Source organism: Hibiscus syriacus, unplaced genomic scaffold (assembly GCF_006381635.1).
Source record: "Hibiscus syriacus cultivar Baekdansim isolate YM2019G1 unplaced genomic scaffold, ASM638163v2 tig00110045_pilon, whole genome shotgun sequence".
NCBI lineage: Eukaryota > Viridiplantae > Streptophyta > Magnoliopsida > Malvales > Malvaceae > Hibiscus > Hibiscus syriacus.
The window spans coordinates 554,280-571,361 of NW_024062575.1; the positions used below are offsets into that span (position 1 = coordinate 554,280).

General features: G+C 37.1%; 1 protein-coding gene across 1 annotated transcript; it reads left to right on the forward strand.

Annotated features, from left to right (window-relative positions):
* Nucleotides 1-329: 329 nt before the first annotated feature.
* On the forward strand, nt 330-15,169 carry LOC120213979 (AMSH-like ubiquitin thioesterase 1). The gene is made up of 14 exons (XM_039212007.1): nt 330-575; nt 1,703-1,767; nt 1,875-1,950; nt 2,041-2,193; nt 2,384-2,472; nt 4,519-4,624; nt 4,694-4,740; nt 11,288-11,621; nt 11,787-11,876; nt 11,957-12,019; nt 12,158-12,232; nt 13,691-13,753; nt 14,533-14,585; nt 14,701-15,169. The coding sequence occupies exons 1-14, from the start codon at nt 462-464 to the stop codon at nt 14,873-14,875; spliced, it is 1,503 nt and encodes a 500-aa protein (XP_039067938.1). The 5' UTR covers nt 330-461; the 3' UTR covers nt 14,876-15,169.
* Nucleotides 15,170-17,082: the final 1,913 nt, after the last annotated feature.

Consider the following 17,082-nt stretch of genomic DNA (forward strand, 5'->3'; position numbering starts at 1 on the left):
TCGACAATTAAAAGTTATAAAATGGTCGTCTAACTATTTATATGTTTTAAATTCATCATTTTTTTTAAAATAAATTGATGGTCGACTAGGTTAAACATTAACCTACTGATTGAATATGATATAATTATATTTTAATGATGTCTAGTAGTATTATCGTTGCTTTCAAACATTAACTCGATGTCATATTATTTTAATGAATGACTTAATCAGTAAATAATATACTTTCTTTAAAAAAAATGTTGTAAATATGTCGAAATAAAGAGTACGCATTTCCATAATTGCCCCTACCTGATTGTACAAATGACTTTCCTCTTTGGCACACCGTCCCTTCCTTCTCTCCCAGTACTTCGCCGATGACGATATTTCTCGTACCTTACGGTTAGCTGATCGGAGTCCGTCGATCCTACTAACTTTAAATTAAAGAAAAGAAAAAGGAGGGACAAATTGAAGGGAAATAGGTCATGAGGTCTTCGACGGAGAGAATAAACATAGCGGCGAGCGCGCGAAAACTCGAGGTTGATAACCGGATCTCTCTCCAGTATTACTACCGGATCGCCGACAATATTCTCAAACAGGTTTATTTTTCTTATTAGATTTGTTTATTTTCCCCGTTAAATTAATTAGTTGTAATATATAAATATATTGTGCTGTTTGTGGTCCATAATTTTGGTATGTATAGTTGATTAAGGTGACTTAAATCTCGTTTGGGGGTTGCATTTGTCACTTATATTTTGCTCTCTGCTTTTGTTTCCTAATAGTTGTTAAACATTAGAAGAAAATAACACAGAAGTGTAATCATATATAATTTGAAGTAGTGGATATCGGGAAAGGGAAATGACTGATCTGAATCTTAGAACATAGTAGCCTTAGTGTAGTTAGGGTTTCAGGGCATATACAACGTGGGAAAGTATGAAATGTTCATATGTTAGTTAAGTAAATCCCTTGTAAAGTTCATTGGTATGTCTGTCCAAGGAAGTGAGCTCCGAAGTACTAGATTGTGTAGGTGTGTGTTGAAGGCCTTTCAAAGCTTGAATCTGCTCTTTCCTTTCCTAGTATGTTACTGTGTTATAAAGTCTCCCATTAGCTAATCAATTGGCTAAGTTTCCATCATGTTTTTCTTAAGGGGAGGTTGAGGAAGAATGAGGTTGTAGTGCTTTTCTAGGTCCGGCAATTTCCCCTTGTGTCGAAGTAGATTCTGCCCTATCTTTGATATAGGGAGGTCCTGGTTATTCAGGTCTTTTCCATTTATGATAATTTCTTGTAGAAAATGAAAATGCCTTCAAATCGGTGAGGGGAACTAAGCTAATATTAGACCTCACTGAAAGAATCCACTCATGAGTTTAAGACAGGAACTCAGATATCTGCTGGTTTATTGATGACATTTTTCCTGCTGCATTTTGCCCAAAAGATGGGTAAACTAAGAGTAAATGAATCATCATGGGCCATGATTTGAGAAATGAATTATTTTGCATTTGTGCAGAGGTTTATTTTTGGATTTAGAATGTTGTTGGCTTTATCATAGTGCATTCTTTTGGTTATAATGCATTTTTGATACTGTTTGCTCCCTTAGATTCTCGCTTATATTATGTTAAATATTCGGCCATGCTCATGGTTTAATACTGCCAGCTATTTTATATTGCGAATAAATTAACTTCTTGGTCTGAATGATCTGTCTTTTTCTTATGTACTCACTGCTCTCTAGGCTGATATCTTTCGAGCAGAGAAGAATATTATAGATCTCTACATCATGCTTCTAAGGTTTTCTAGGTCAGAAAAAGGCACTTCATCGTTTTTAAATGAATTTCTTAATATTCCTTTGAAATGAATATAAAGCTACTTGTTCCCTATCTCGCTTTCTTTCTTCCTTCCTTCAGTTTGGCTTCTGAGACAATACCATGCCATCGAGATTATGGAGTATCTCTACGAAATCAAAAGGTTTATTTCAAAAAGGTAATAAATCCCTCCCCCCCCCCCCAACCTCTGCTTACTATTCTTAGTATTCTAAAGTTTGTGAAATTTGATTTCAAATTCTTGTTGTAGAGACTAGTGAATGCCTTGACTGAGCTAGAGGATCTGAAGCCACAGGTGCAACAAAAGATCAATGAATTAAACAAAAGATATACTTATCAAAGTAATTCAGTACAGCAATCTCTGGTGAAAAACCAAAATTTGACATACTATGGTGTGACAAAGGTACTGTTAGTGCTTCTTAATTCTGCTCACGAGCTGGTACTTCAATTCGTTTTGACTTCCTTTTTATCATCTTGTAGTATAGGCCAAGTTAGTGTTCTTTTATGATTATAGCTACTCAATTTCTGATTTATTCTTTTACTCTTGTCAATCTAGCTTCATTATCTAAATGAATTCCTTTGTTCATCTGCAGGCAGTTAGACCAGCTGCACGGGAGCTTGGTTATTATGGTTCAAAAACTCAGCAACTTTCATATTCCAAACCAATGGAAGGGCAGAGAATGTAAGTTGTTTTCTTTATTTTATTGATGCTCACTGATGTTGCTTAGAATTTCGAACCTGAAGTGTTGATTTCTTCTCCTCAATAACATACAGAACAAATATATTGCTCTTTTTCTCTGCTACCCCTCCTCTTACTTGCCTTCTTATGTTTAACATCTGATACACAAAACATTATCATAAATCTTTGGTCGCTACAGTCAAATCACCCTTCATAGTCATTCATATATAGACAAATAGTAGTAAATTTGTAAGGTTAACTGCCATATATCATCCTAAATCTTTGCTAAATGGTGAAAACAAATTTCATAGCTATTGAAACAGTATCAAATTGCATAATGTTTCTATTCTTTTCAACTGTTGAACTGGTTACTATTAAATTTAAAAGAAAATTAAATATGAGAAACGAGCTTTTGGACAATGTAAGATGCTAATTTTGTTATAAATTGATTTTTTTCGTTTCTTTTTCATGGAGAAAGAATAGACTATAGTGGAAAAAAATTATCAGGCAATCCCTTAAGCTTATTAGACGATTGTTTCTTGGTTTCAAAAGGCGCACCTAGGTGCGAGGCGCCAATGGGCGCTGAAGAAATCGCCTTCCTAGGTGGAAGCGAGGCGTTATACAAGAGACGAGAGGAGGAGCGCGCCTAGGGATTTAGGCACTAGGCGCAACGCCTCTGGGCTTTTCAATTTTTTTTAAATAGTAGTGTTTTTAATAAATAAGTATATTTTAATATTAAAAAAAAACCTTTACTAAGTCTGCAAGTCACGATAGAGAAAACATAAAATCCCTAAAAACACTCTCTCCATCGCACGCTCCTCTTCTCCAGTCTCCACTGTGCTCCTCTTCTTCACTGGCCGTCGCACCAGTCATCGCCGATCAGGTAATCTTCCTTCTCCTTCTCACCTCCTCCTCCTCTCCTCCTCAGCTGGTCCTCCTCCTTCTCCTGTCTTGTTTCTAGCGTGGGTATTTGTTGAATAATTTTCAAAAGCACATTATTTTACATAAGATAATTTTGTTATAACTTTTTAATTTCTAAAATTTTAAGTATTTTTAATAATTTAAACAAATAAAAAATGTAAAAAAAGATAAGTGAAAATGGTAACGAAAGTCTACTAATGCAAAGCAATAATAGTTCTATTAATCCGATCGTACTCTAAAACATCTCCTTCAAAAGTCAAAAAGAAAAAAAACTAAAACAAAGAGAGTTACACACTGCAACCAGTCAACCACCACCTTCTTTACAATAAAATATTTGTTATTTGTTAATTAAAGAGAGTTACACACGGCTCAGTTTAACTCGTACAGGTAAGCTCGGTTTAATATTGGCTTTATTGATTGCCTTATAATATATGTGTGTCTTAACAGATCATGAATCCATGATTTACTCAGGCTTAATCCCCTATTCGAAAGATGTCTATTTGATCTTTTGATTATCTATGTTTTTTATGTTAGCTTGTGTGTTGTTAGTTGTTAGTTGATACTTGATAGTGCAATGATATTGAATATTTTGATCTTTAGAGAAGTATAATATTATTTATCATGTTATTTTGAGTACAAAATATAATTTGCATTTGATCTATATCAATAGTATAAACAGTGTGCCTTGCATACGAAAGGCGCGTGCCTGTGCCTTGCACCTAGGCTCCAGGGACCTTTTGGGCCTCGGTGCGCCTTGCGCCCTTAAAAACCAAGGAGTTTTGATTTGAAATTGTATCTGATGCTGAATATGTATAACAAAATGAAGCGCATGTGGGTTTGCTCATTTTGGCTTTTGTATTAGTGATAAGGACAACTTTTTCTTTCTGGAAGAATGTTAAGGGTAACTTACTCTGTCGTAAAATGCAGTTTGGGTTGAATTTTCTGATATTGCAAATGAAGCTTTGATTTTACTTTGACATTTTGTTTTCCTACTTTAGTTCATATTTAATGATGCTTTGGCATTTTATGTTATAAGAATTGATTCTGGAATTCAAGATCAAAATTTTAGTGCATGCCACGTCTGAAAAGTGTGTTTGATGACCTATAATTATTTTTTTTCTTCTTTAGGTCGTTAAACCTGTTGCGTCCAAAGGAGGAAACCCTCTCCAGACATTCTATTTTGGGTCCAAATGGGCTTTATGGGCAGTGGCAGCCACCTAGGATTGATAAAGGGGTATGGTGATATTTAGCTAATTCTCTGATCCTCACTAAGACTGTTCTTACAGTTCTTTTCATTTTGCAGGTGAAATATCCAAGTAACGTTGATCTGACTTCGGTGGAAATCCCAAGGTCAGCGCTTTATGGGTTTTGTTTTTTGGGAATATTTTGTATTTGTTGATCTCAAATTACATTGCTATTAATTCAAATATCTCATGGAGAGAGTGAGAGAGCGAGAGTGCAAGTTTTCTGATGGAAAAGCTAGTGAGGTCCATGGAGGGGGTACTTGGTCTGCGTTTGTTGATAATCTTAGTCGGAGAGTGAGCAGAAGAACATTAGGGGAACTTTTTAGTTATCATGGCAAAGTCATTAGGGTGTTCATTCCATTTATCAATAACAGACCGAAATATAAGGATTGCACGTTTGCGTTCGTTCACTTTGCAAGCAAGGAGGATCTATGCAATGCGGTGGAGAAGACGAATAATGTCAGGGTTGATGGGAAGATAATTTCTGTGTCAGTAGCTAAATATGACAAGCTATCTGAGATGAATAGTCGTGAAGGGTTTAGAGCGGGGGGTTCCAAAAGGGTAGAAACAGGTGAGTTGAAAGGCAGAAGAATGATTTCTCCGGCACAAGTGGCAGAGAAAATGGAGAGGATGAATAGGTTCCTTGATGGAAGAATGTATAGAGACACGGTAGTTGGGGTGAAAAAAGTTCCAGAGGGCCTTCAAGTAAGCAGTCAAGGGAATAAAAAAGAGGAGAAGAAATCTTTGGAAGTCTTTATCCCAGTGGAAGAGAGAATATGGTTGAAATCTTCACTTACTGGCATTTGTAAAGATATCTTTGAAGTTGATTTTGTGCAGAAAGCCTTACGGAACGAGGGCTTCAAGGCGAAAGTGATAAGGTGGGGTCAAGGAGAGAAGAATGGCAATGGAAGAAAGATGGGAAGCTCTGTCGTTTTGGTTTCAATTATTGGATCCGGTTGTGGACGAGGGGGGTATCCCATTAGCTTACTGTGCGATTTCAATGGTTGGTGTTCCATTAAATTGTTGGTCGGTCCCGTTCTTTTATAGTTTAGCATCCAGATGGGGCAAGTTAGTTAGAATTCAAGATCAAACTGCACATAGAGTGGATTGCAGAGTGGCACAGTTGTTACTAAGGGTTGAGAGTCCATTTGATATTCCCGAACATGTCATCATCAATACATATGGGAGGAAGTTCCTGATTAAAATTAAGGTTGAATGTGTGGAGGATTTTTTTCCTGAGTTAATAGACATGGAGGAAGAAGAAGTTGCAGAAGACCCATGGGAGAAAAGTTCTTCGGAATGGAGCAATGAAGAAGTGCAAAATGGACAGGAAGAGCAGGTGGGAGAGAAGGAGCTGTCAGAATCCCAAAATAGGGTTGACGAATGGGTTAGAAGTTCCCAACCAGGGATACACACAAATACCGAGGGGGGTTTGAATTTAAACATAGGAATGGAAAATACGTTTGACCTGTGCAAAGATGTGACTGAGGCAGGTAATGTCTCCATCCAGCAGGAAAAGTCAGAAGAAGTTAATGAAGGGAGAGAAAATGGGAAATGTCTGGGAGATCCTCCCAATGAGCATGAGAAAGTTGACTGTGGGAGTAGGTTTCTTAGGGGCCCGGTAGTACAGGTGAGGAGTGGGCTGGATCAAGAGAAGGAGAGATTAAGCAAGGATTATTGTACTAATACAACAGGATTCAATGGTGTGCAGTATCATACTTCCCTGCAGGAGGGGTCTGTTTCTGTGTCTGCTCATAAAAATTTTGGGAAGACTGTATCTGGGAGTATAGTGGGAAGGGCTAAGTGCAAACGTGTTTATTCACGATCAAGGAGGGGGGATCTAGGAGCCGTATTGGTACAAGTTCGGAGCATGCTTATAACAATGAGGAAGTGGATGGGGCAGAGGCTTTGGAGTGTTGGAACGTAAGTGAATTGTTAGGGGTCACATTCAGAGGGGGGAAAGAAGCTTTTATGAACAAAATGATTCCTTTGATAGAGAGAAGTACAGGGGGTAATTAAGGGGTGCTGGATTTTAGGGTTATAGATGGATATTGATGACTAGTTGGAATTTAATGTCTTGGAATATTAGAGGTTTGGGTATGAGGGTAAAGGCTAGAGCTGTTAGGAGGGTTGTGGAGAAGAGAAAGCCTTTAGTTTTATTCATTCAGGAATCGAAAATGGAAGTGGTGAATCAATCGATAGTGAGGAAAATGGGAGGAAATTTGTTGACAGCTACGACAGTTTCAGCAGCTGAAGGTTCTGCTGGTGGTCTGATTACTTTGTGGAATGAAAAAGAGTGTCAGGTTCAAGAGGAGATCATTCATAGGAGATTTGTAGCAGTTAAGGGTACTATTGATGAGGTACTAGGGTCTTGCTGGTTCATAAATGTGTATGGACCGAGTGTGGGGTCAGAGAAGGAGGCGTTCTTCGGGGAGCTGCTTTTATTTCTGGAGAATTTAGACAGTCCAGTCTGTCTCGGAGGGGACTTCAACGTGGTTATGCCACAGGAGGAGAAGATTGGAGGTGCAGTGAATTTAGCTTCAATGTTTGCTTTCAGAGAATTTGTGAGTAAAGCTAATCTAGTGGATTTGCCTATGGTTGGAGGTCGATTTACATGGTGCAACTATAGAGAAATTCCAACTTACGAGAGACTAGATCGGTTCTTAGTGGATCAAAGTTTTTTATCAGTATTCCCCATGATAACACAAAAACTCTTAGAAAGGTCTGTTTCATATCATAACAGCATCTTACTGGAAAATAGGGGATGGAATTGGGGACCGAAACCGTTTAAATTATTTAACTATGTCATGGAAGTGGAGGGTTTTTGTAGAATGATGGAGGGAGAGCTGCACAAGCTATGTAGAGTGGAGAATAGACAACCGATTTCTACTATATTAAAAGGGGTGCAAGAAGCAGTGAAGAAATGGTCTAGGAAGGGGTATTTAGAGTTCCCCGGGAGAATAAATAGGTTGGAGAAAGAAATTCATGAGAAGGAACTTCAATTGCAACAAGGTCTCCCCTTGGTGTCTATGAAGAATTTAGTGGAAGCAAAGAAAGAGTTGTGGGACTTGTATAAAAAAGAGGAATCGATTTGGCTACAAAAGTCAAGATTGAAGTGGAGTTTGGAAGGGGATAAGAACACTAGATTTTTCCACCAATGTGCAAGAGGTAGAGGAAGGAGAAATGGTATCAAATCCATCAAAGTAGACAATGAAGACATTTCAGATCCAGAATTAATTAAATCTTCAGTGGTGCATTTCTTCAAGGGGTTGTTTAATCAGGAAAATACATTGGAAGTGGAGGAACTGGACCTGGATTTTTTACAACTCTCGGAACAGCAGAGATTGGCCCTTGAGAAGCCTTTTTCTGAAGAGGAAATTTGGGGTGTAATTGCTAACTCGGATAGTAACAAAGCACCTGGCCCGGATGGACTGAATTTAGGTTTTTTCAAGAAGTTCTGGTCAAGTTTGAAGGAAGTTCTGTTGCTGTTTTTTAAGGAATTTTATGAGGGAAAGGACTGGGATAATGACACCAATCACTCTTTCCTTTCTCTTATTCCTAAGAAGGACAATCCGGAGGGGTTAGAAGATTTTAGGCCAATTAGCCTAGTTAGGGGTTTTTATAAAATTCTTTCAAAAGTTCTAGCGAGAAGGTTAAGCTTGTGTATTAGTGAAGTTATTAGTCCATCTCAATTTGCATTTATACCGGGGAGACATATTTTGGATTGTTCGTTTATAGCAAATGAGGGCATTGAGTGTTGGAGGAAAAAAGGATTGAAGGGAGTTGTTTTTAAGGTGGATTTCAAGAGAGCCTGTGATTCGGTTGATTGGAGGATATTGGTGAAAATAATGAGCAAAATGGGGGGAGATAGATGGAGTTCTTGGATGTACAAGTGTATCTCAACAGCTTCCATTTCGGTTTTGGTAAATGGCACACCTACAGAGAGAATATACACTACTAGAGGATTAAGACAGGGTTGTTCATTATCTCCTATGCTGTTCAATTTGGGAGGCGAACTGTTACATCTAATGTTCGTGAAAGCAGTGAACAAAGGGTTGTTTTCGGGTTTTGAATTAGGCTCGATGGGTCGTTCTTTCATGTTATCACATTTGCAATTTGTTTATGACTTAATAATTTTTAGCAAGGCATCTACTCATGATTTGGTGAATATTAGAAGGGTGCTTTTAATTTATGAATTGTTGGTGGGGCTGAAGTTGAATTTGAATAAGAGCAGAATTTTTGGAATCAATGTGGGGGAGGAGGAGTTAGCTTCTTGGGCCAAGGAAATAGGTTGTGCAAGAGGAGCTTTTCCATCGGAGTATTTAGGTCTACCGTTAGGGGCTAAGAGGAATTCCTTTTCTTTGTGGGAATCGGTGGTACAAAAATTTTATAATAGTTTGGCTGGGTGGAAGGCAAAGTCTTTATCTTTGGCTGGACGGGCAGTTTTGGTTAAATCAGTGTTGTGCTCTCTTCCAATTTATTACCTTTCTATTTTTAGGATCCCTATTAGTGTTCTCAACAAATTAAATTCTATCATGGCGTCTTTTCTTTGGGGGGGGGATCGACAGAAAAAAAGAACATCCATTGGGTCAAATGGCAATTGGTGTGTAAGCCAAAGAAGTTGGGGGGTTTGGGAATTCCAAATCTGTTGCTTTTAAACAGGGCTCTTATGGGGAAGTGGGTGTGGAAATTTGCTGCAGAAAAATCCTCTTGGTGGAAAACAGTGGTCTGTTGTGTAAACAATATGGATCCAAATTCAATGATGATCCGGAATACTTGGACAACTCGTACTTCTTGGATTTGGAGAGGAGTTGTTAAGAACTTTTCAAGTGATGCATTTGGGGATTGTTTTAGGAAAAATTTGTGTGTTAGCTGGGAATGGAGAATCAGTGCAGTTTTGGTATGATGTATGGTTGGGTACGGTTCCTCTGAAGGATAGGTTTCCAAGGTTATTTGCTATGTCGAACAACAAAGGGGGGATGGTTGCAGAGTTCAGGCTGTATAATGACTCGGGTGGGGTTTGGGATATTCAGACAAGAAGGAATTTGGTGGATTGGGAGGTTTAACAGTGGCTGCAGCTTATCTCTCTCTTGAACAGTTACTCATTATCATTAGTTGAGGATGATTTTTGGGTTTGGTTGGGAACTGGTGAAGGCTGTTTTATAGCAAAATCATGCATGCAATTGTATTTTGATAGAGAGGGTAATGATGAAGTAGAAGGTAATTGGGAAAGATATGTTTGGAAGGGGGTAGCTCCACCACGAGTGGAAACCTTTGTTTGGCAACTTGCTCATCACAGAGTAGCGGTGAAGGAGGAACTGCTAAAGAGAGGAGTTACTGGGGTGGAAGACACTGTGTGCTCTTTGTGCAGGAAGTGTAATGAGTCGGTCTCACATTTGTTTCTGCACTGTGATGTGGTGTGGGACCTTTGGGTTAAGTTCTTAAAGTATTGGAATGTTTGCTTTGTGGTTTCGGCTAAGTTGATGGAATTCTTAATTGCGAGGGATGAGTTAGTTCCAAGATCTTTCATATGGAAGTTTATCCCTAGGGCTGTGTTGTGTTCGGTTTGGAAATGTAGGAATGAGGTGATTTTCCAGCAAGGGAAGGTTGATTCTGCGTTGTTGTTCTTCATTACAAGGTTCAGAATTGTTTCGTGGTTTGGAACTTCATTTAAGGATGTCCATATTCCTTTCGATTCCTTGATGGGGGACTTAAAATTAGCAGACTGTAATGGTAATTTGAATAAGAGGATTCCTCCTCCTTCTAGTTGGAGTCCTCCTCCGGAAGGTTTTTTAAAAGTAAATGTTAATGGTGCAATGGTCAAAGGTTGGGATAAGGGGGGAATTGGTGGATTGATTAGGGATGGGAGTGGTTCGGTGCTTGGGTTGTTTTCAGAGAAGGTAGGGGGAGGTCCTCCTTTACTTGCAGAGCTTTTGGCGATCAAAAGAGGGTTGATTCTTACTGAGGAAGTTGGTTACAGTTCAAGCCAGAGGATTATTTTGGAATCAGATTCGACTAATGCTCTAAAGTGGATTAAAAATCCAGACCTTAGTACTCCTTTGTTTAAATCCTTGGTGACGGATATATCTACTCGTGTGGAAATGAAGGGTATTATTACAAGGCATATTCCGAGAGCTGCAAATTGGGAAGCGGATGAATTAGCAAAAGCTGGTATAGGTTGATTTTTGGGTTTCTATTGTGGTTAGAGGTGTTATATCTTGACTGTTTTTTAAGGGAGTTATTAGGGTGCGTTATGTATCCACAGTTGTGGCTTAAAGGTTATGTTGTTAGTAGTTAGTCATGTAGGTGTGGAGGTGTATTATGGTTCTCATTAATAAAAGTTAGAGGCACTCTTTTCCTTCTTCCTATGCCCTTCATGTTATGTTTATATTATAACATGTAGGGTATGAAGGGGGTTTTTAATGAGGCCTTTTTTATCAAAAAAAAATTACATTGCTATTAGACAATAATAAGATAGTTTCTGAAGGCATTGAAGGATTATTTTATAGAAGTATATTGCCTTCGAAGTGAATTTGAAACTTTGAAGTGACTCTCCATGCATGAATTGATGTCTTCTTTTATCTATTTTGATTGTTTAGTAGAAGTTTATGGTTTGACTACTTTATTATCTGATGATCTTTATGCACAACCAGTTTGCAGCAGCCTACAGAAAATGAACTTCCAGGGAAGAATGATTGTAGCAACTCAGAACCTGTAGCATCAAGCGTGGAATCAACTCTTACCATTGATGATCATGTTAATAGTGAGAAAAGTCACGTGGATGAACCTTGTCCTATGATTTCTTTTGAAGAACCAGAAACTGCTCCTGCTCATAATAATATTACCAGACAGCCTTCACCTCCTCCCGTGCTTGCAGAAGTACAAGACTTGGTTCATACTATCCATGCCTCCAAGACAGATTGTACAATAGAGAATCCCTCTGCAGATGGTCTTGTTCATTCTGAATCTCCCCTTGAGTTGCACATTGTAAGTTCAAGACATTTTATGTTGATGTTTATTCTATTGCCTTCCTTGAGAATCAAGTTTCTTGGGATGACAATGGCATAATTTGGTTATTCTAAGGAAAGATCTTTTACTTTTTATCCTCCTCAAGAAGCGTTAATGTCTTGATTTGACATTTGTCTGTTGCAGGCAACCACAATGATGGAAAGCTTCATGAAGCTGGCTAAATCAAATACTGATAGGAATTTAGAAACTTGTGGGGTTCTTGCAGGTTCCCTTGTAAGTATCGATGCTTCAAGACCTTTGCTTTGCCTTTGACATAATGCAATACTTAAGTTTAATGTGGTACTGTTCTGCAGAAAAATAGAAAGTTCTATGTTACAGCTCTTATTATCCCAAAGCAGGAATCAACATCAAACACGGTATGGCTGTCTCAATGTGGATTTACCATGTCCAACTTCAATTCGCTTCTGTCAATCAAATTTCTCTTTCTTTTGTTACTCTTGTTACTCTTGTTTATCAGGTTATCTGATTCCTTTTTATACTTGACTTCTTATTAGTGTCAAACGACAAATGAGGAAGAAATATTTGAAGTGCAGGATAAGAAATCTCTCTTCCCTCTGGGTTGGATTCATGTAAGTGTTTCATAATCAGGTCTGTTGACCTTATAATTAATCTGCTCTGTTACAAAGTGATTGGCACTCCTTTGCATTAACTTGAACAGGATTTCAAACCCACTTAATAAACAAGTTTAGGTAGAATATAGGTTAGCTCTGTCCATGAATGAACTCAATAACCTATTTTTGGAAAAGCTTCATAGAACTTTGTTTAATTTTCATAAGTTCAATACTTCTTGAAGATTATTTGAGAAAGTGGGCATATTGTAGATTAAAGTTAATGGCATTATTTTAAAAAGATATATGGCTACAAAGACATTTGTCATGTGTCCATGAGGCCATCAATGAGCATTTGATAGGGAGGACCTATCTCCGTTAATAACCCCTCTGTATTTTATTATTATTATTTCAAGCTTGATTAAAGTTAGACGAAATGAACCTCAGAAAAGGAGACTTGGCTTTCCTTTACTTCCCATTAAACTTGGCACATTCCCACCCTTATTTTTATATGGTAAGCCATTTTTTGCAACCTAAATCTTTTCTACATAGGTTCTTTATATTAAGCTTGTGATATGCTACCTTATGTGGTGTTGAAGACTTTGTATGGGGCTTATGGTAGCATATTGTGGGGGATTGGTGGTGGGAACAATTTTCAGTTTTAAATTTGTGTGGTAAAATGAAATCGATACAATATTTGGGCTAAGAATGTAGTTAAACTGATTGTGATATAATTGCACCTAAAATTTTAGGATGGAGAAGTAGGGAGAAGTGGGCTAAAAATATGGGCCCTTTGACCTCGTTATATTTATAGTTCTTTTTGGCAAGTTGGTCTCACTGGAGCTTTATATAATTATGGAATATAGGAGGGAATGGGAGTCAGCAAATTAAATCTATCTTTATTTCCGACTCCATTAATCAAGATCTTATGTCATAAAACAGGAGTATATGACATTAATACCAAGCAATACATATTGCAAAGCATTTGTCTCCCATTCTTTTAATTGACATTTTGCGCGTCTAACAACAACAACAACAAAACCCAATTCCCATATGCAATGGGGTAAGGGGGAGGTAAGGTAGTAGGCTGCTCCCAACGCCAAGTTGAGAGTAGCTTCCGTGGAAGACCTCCGGCAGTCAGAAAATTAAAAATATAGATAAAATGCAAAGCATGTATAAATAAATACATAAATACATAGTTGAACAATATTCATATGCAGTCATAAATATCATTAATATTATATGCGCGTTTGAAATGAGAAGTAATCCCTGCAAAAAAATCTCTGCATATAGACAGAAACGTAAGACCCGAGTAAATTTAAAAGTGAAGAGAATATTACACAGAAGTCCACGATAGCAAGCCCAGTTCTAAGCCTACATAAATACCAATAACAGAAACGTATAAAAAGTAGAATTGAGGGGATGAGCGTTTTATAGTCCTTATGCTGATCAACTGATTAACTATGTTTCAATCCCCAGACACATCCTACTCAATCATGTTTCATGTCATCAGTTGATCTTCATACTCACTACTCATACCAGGTATGCTTTTCGTATCATAATAAAAGTAGCGCCTTTTAATGATTGATTCATCTGTGAATGTTTTCGTCAATTACTCAATTATATATTAAGGTCGCTGCTAATGTCTCTATTTACGTTGACTCACGACATTCTTGTGCTTATCTTGAAGTGCAGACAGTGTCTAGCACAAGAAACTGTGTTAAGTGTATGGGCTGGGTTGGATAAAGTGAAAATGCTGTCATTTTCGTTAGGTATCTGTGTTTGTACTTTGTAACGGGTAGGGATCCTGCCTGCTAAAAGATAGCAGGGCATCCATTACTTCATCGAATGATATAGAATGCACATTGAAATTAATCTACGACTGAAATATTAATTTAGTTGGTGTGAATGAAAAAAAAATGATATGAACAAATATTGGCCATATATTTATTTTAATCTGTATTATCACACTAGGATGAAGTAGTAGATATCTCAGTTATCTAGAAGGCACTGGACAGGATCATTCCCTTTTTACCATTCTTCGATTTGTGGTTTTTGAATCTCTTTGTGAAACCGGAAGAGAGATTAAACTCGTAAAACTACATTTTCTCCTTAATTTGGGATACTGAAATGGGGTTTGTAGCATGTTGGCAGGAGTTGCTTCGGGGCATGCCAATCGGATTGTTTTCTTTTGTTTTACTTGGCAAACTGTATATCAATATTTTAGCAGGATCTCCCTGAACTTAGTCATTTGCAGTAGAGAAGCCAATATGGGTATGTTGGTGATTGTATGTGCCCGTAATGATCGTGTGTATTTGTAGATTATGTTGCCAGAAGCTGTTGCGATAGTAATGGCTCCAACAGATAGTAAAAGGTGAGAAGCATATTATAATGAATGATTGATGAATTTTTTATTATCTGCTGTGTGTGTTATGTGTATATATATGCAATAAGTGTCGAACTTTTCGTTCCTCTGATTATGAGTGCAGAAAACATGGGATTTTTCGTTTGACAACTCCGGGTGGCATGTCGGTCATCAGACAGTGCCAGCAACGTGGTTTTCATCCACACAATCCACCGCCTGATGGGGGCTCCATCTATGATTCGTGTACAGATGTGTACATGAATCCGAGTGTTAACTTCGAGGTCATTGATCTCCGATGATGATAATCATCATCAATCATGGCAGCTGGATGGACATGTTTTGGAGATGCATTTACCATGCTCATACTGTTACCAGCAATTCCAAACTGCCAGCTGCATATATATAGAAGATAAAGAACTGTGGGGTACCAAACTGTGTGATTAATTCCAAGTTGAATTGGAAAAGAAAAAGAAATTAAGAGACGACTGGAGTCCATTCTTTGTATGCATTAAACATGAAAAACTTATGATCAATTCGAAGTTGAATTGCAGACTTGTAATGGTAGTCCGCGTTTAGTGAAAAGCCATTAGAATCTCTGATGATACACCAACGCTGTATCATTTTTCAACAAGTCAGACCCTTTTTTATAATGCGTTGGGTGGATAAATGATTTCGATTTCCTTTTGCAAATTTTCATACCCCGCAATTATTTACATTTGGGTCAAACATTACTAACTGGGGTTATATTTTCTGATAGAGTTGCTTTATGTGTCAATAAATATAGGATAAATTATCTATTTACCCATCTATTACTTAATTTTTGTTTTGGTCACTAAATTATCGACTTTTTTCAAAATTATGTTTTAGTCATATAAAATATTAACAATGATGATGATTTGTCATTTTATGGTAATGCCATGTTTAGCATTGAAAAATAATAGAAAATGTTATTAAAGCATCACTGTTAGCTTTTTAATGACGATTAATCAAAATAATCAAAATAGAATCAAAATTTACATTTGGTATAATTTTGAAAAAATAATAGAATAGGCGAGTGATCAAATAGATAGTTTACCCATAAATTTATCAGATTTTGAATTTTAGTGGTCATTTTTTTTTAATTCAACATTATCATGTTAATATATATATATATATATATATATATATATATATATATATATTAAATTAGTGGTCAAAATGTGGAGACATCATTCCAAGCTTGAGTAGAAGAGTCCAGTGCTGATGTGAAGGTAAATATTTTGTAAAAAATCAGCTGGTTGGTGTCGTGTAGGAAGCTAACTGGGCTGCAATAAACCTTCAAGAACCTTATCTCTACTGAAATGGTAGTAGTATATTTCAGTATTTGTTGTCCCTTCATAGAAAATAGGGTTCTTGGCAATGTGTAAAGTACTTTGATTTTCACAATACAATGTAACAGGTTTGAGTTTTTGAACCCGCAACTTTTCTTAGAGTTTGATCAACCAGTTAACTTCATCTGCGGCTTGAACAAGCAATTTTATATAATCAAAAAAGGTTTAGGAACTAATAATTAGTTGATTCACTAGGACGAAATGAACATAACTATTTGTTGAACCCGTTCAACGGATGCCCTTGCAAATGCTCCTTATACAACCTTTAAAATTATTTATTTACAATTACTCTTTTTGTTTCACAATATATATTTACAGTCACTTGTCTGCAAGAGATGATTTAGACATTAATTAAGACGTATCATCTCAACTACTACATCATCATATGAAAGTAGGTTTGTGTCGAGTTATTCCGTCATTCCCACTTATCTTCAAGTGTTTTATCATTATTTGTCACATGATATCTCAGTACATAAATTTAAATTATATGACATTATTTAAGGATCTAATATCTTATTCATTAAATCAACTAGTTATTGGTGTTTTAAAATATTTTTATACATATTTTCTTTTAATTAAAATTTTAAAACTATTTGTTTTAAAAGAATTACCGAGACGTGTGACAGGACAAATAAAAGAATAATATAAACAAAGGGATGAATTATTGTATGGTGGTGAACTACTGTCTATGTTGATTCCCCCACAGAATCCCTATATTGTTTTTGGATATTTCAAATTCTTTATGGGTTAGAGTACATGCGCATGCAATATCACTGATCAAAGGAGCACCGGTGGAAGCTATGCCCGATACCAAAGTGGAACCCTGTTTTTCCGATGTTATGTGTTCCACTTCCATTATTGATCCATATCAGAAATCTGATGGACGTCTAGGATGTTTGGGTGCGGATACAGGTACTCGATATAGCGTAGGAGGCTTGACTAGAGCCGAATCGAGTTCGAGTATTGTTGAGCTCGATTTGACTCAAAAACTCTAAAATGAAGTTCAACTCGGCTCGAAAACTGACTAACTTAAAATTTTCAAACTTAACTCAAACTCGAAACTATGAATTGAAGCTCGTAAAAACTCGAATAACTCATAGTCTATCTCGCATCATTTACGGCCTAGGCTTGACATG

Bases quoted from the DNA above. Each gene is read 5' to 3' on its own strand.
- LOC120213979 (XM_039212007.1), top strand. From the start codon at position 462: ATGAGGTCTTCGACGGAGAGAATAAACATAGCGGCGAGCGCGCGAAAA. The intron at 2,473-4,518 runs GTAAGTTGTTTT...TTTCTTCTTTAG, and splicing joins CCAATGGAAGGGCAGAGAAT to GTCGTTAAACCTGTTGCGTC. The intron at 4,625-4,693 runs GTATGGTGATAT...TTCATTTTGCAG, and splicing joins CACCTAGGATTGATAAAGGG to GTGAAATATCCAAGTAACGT.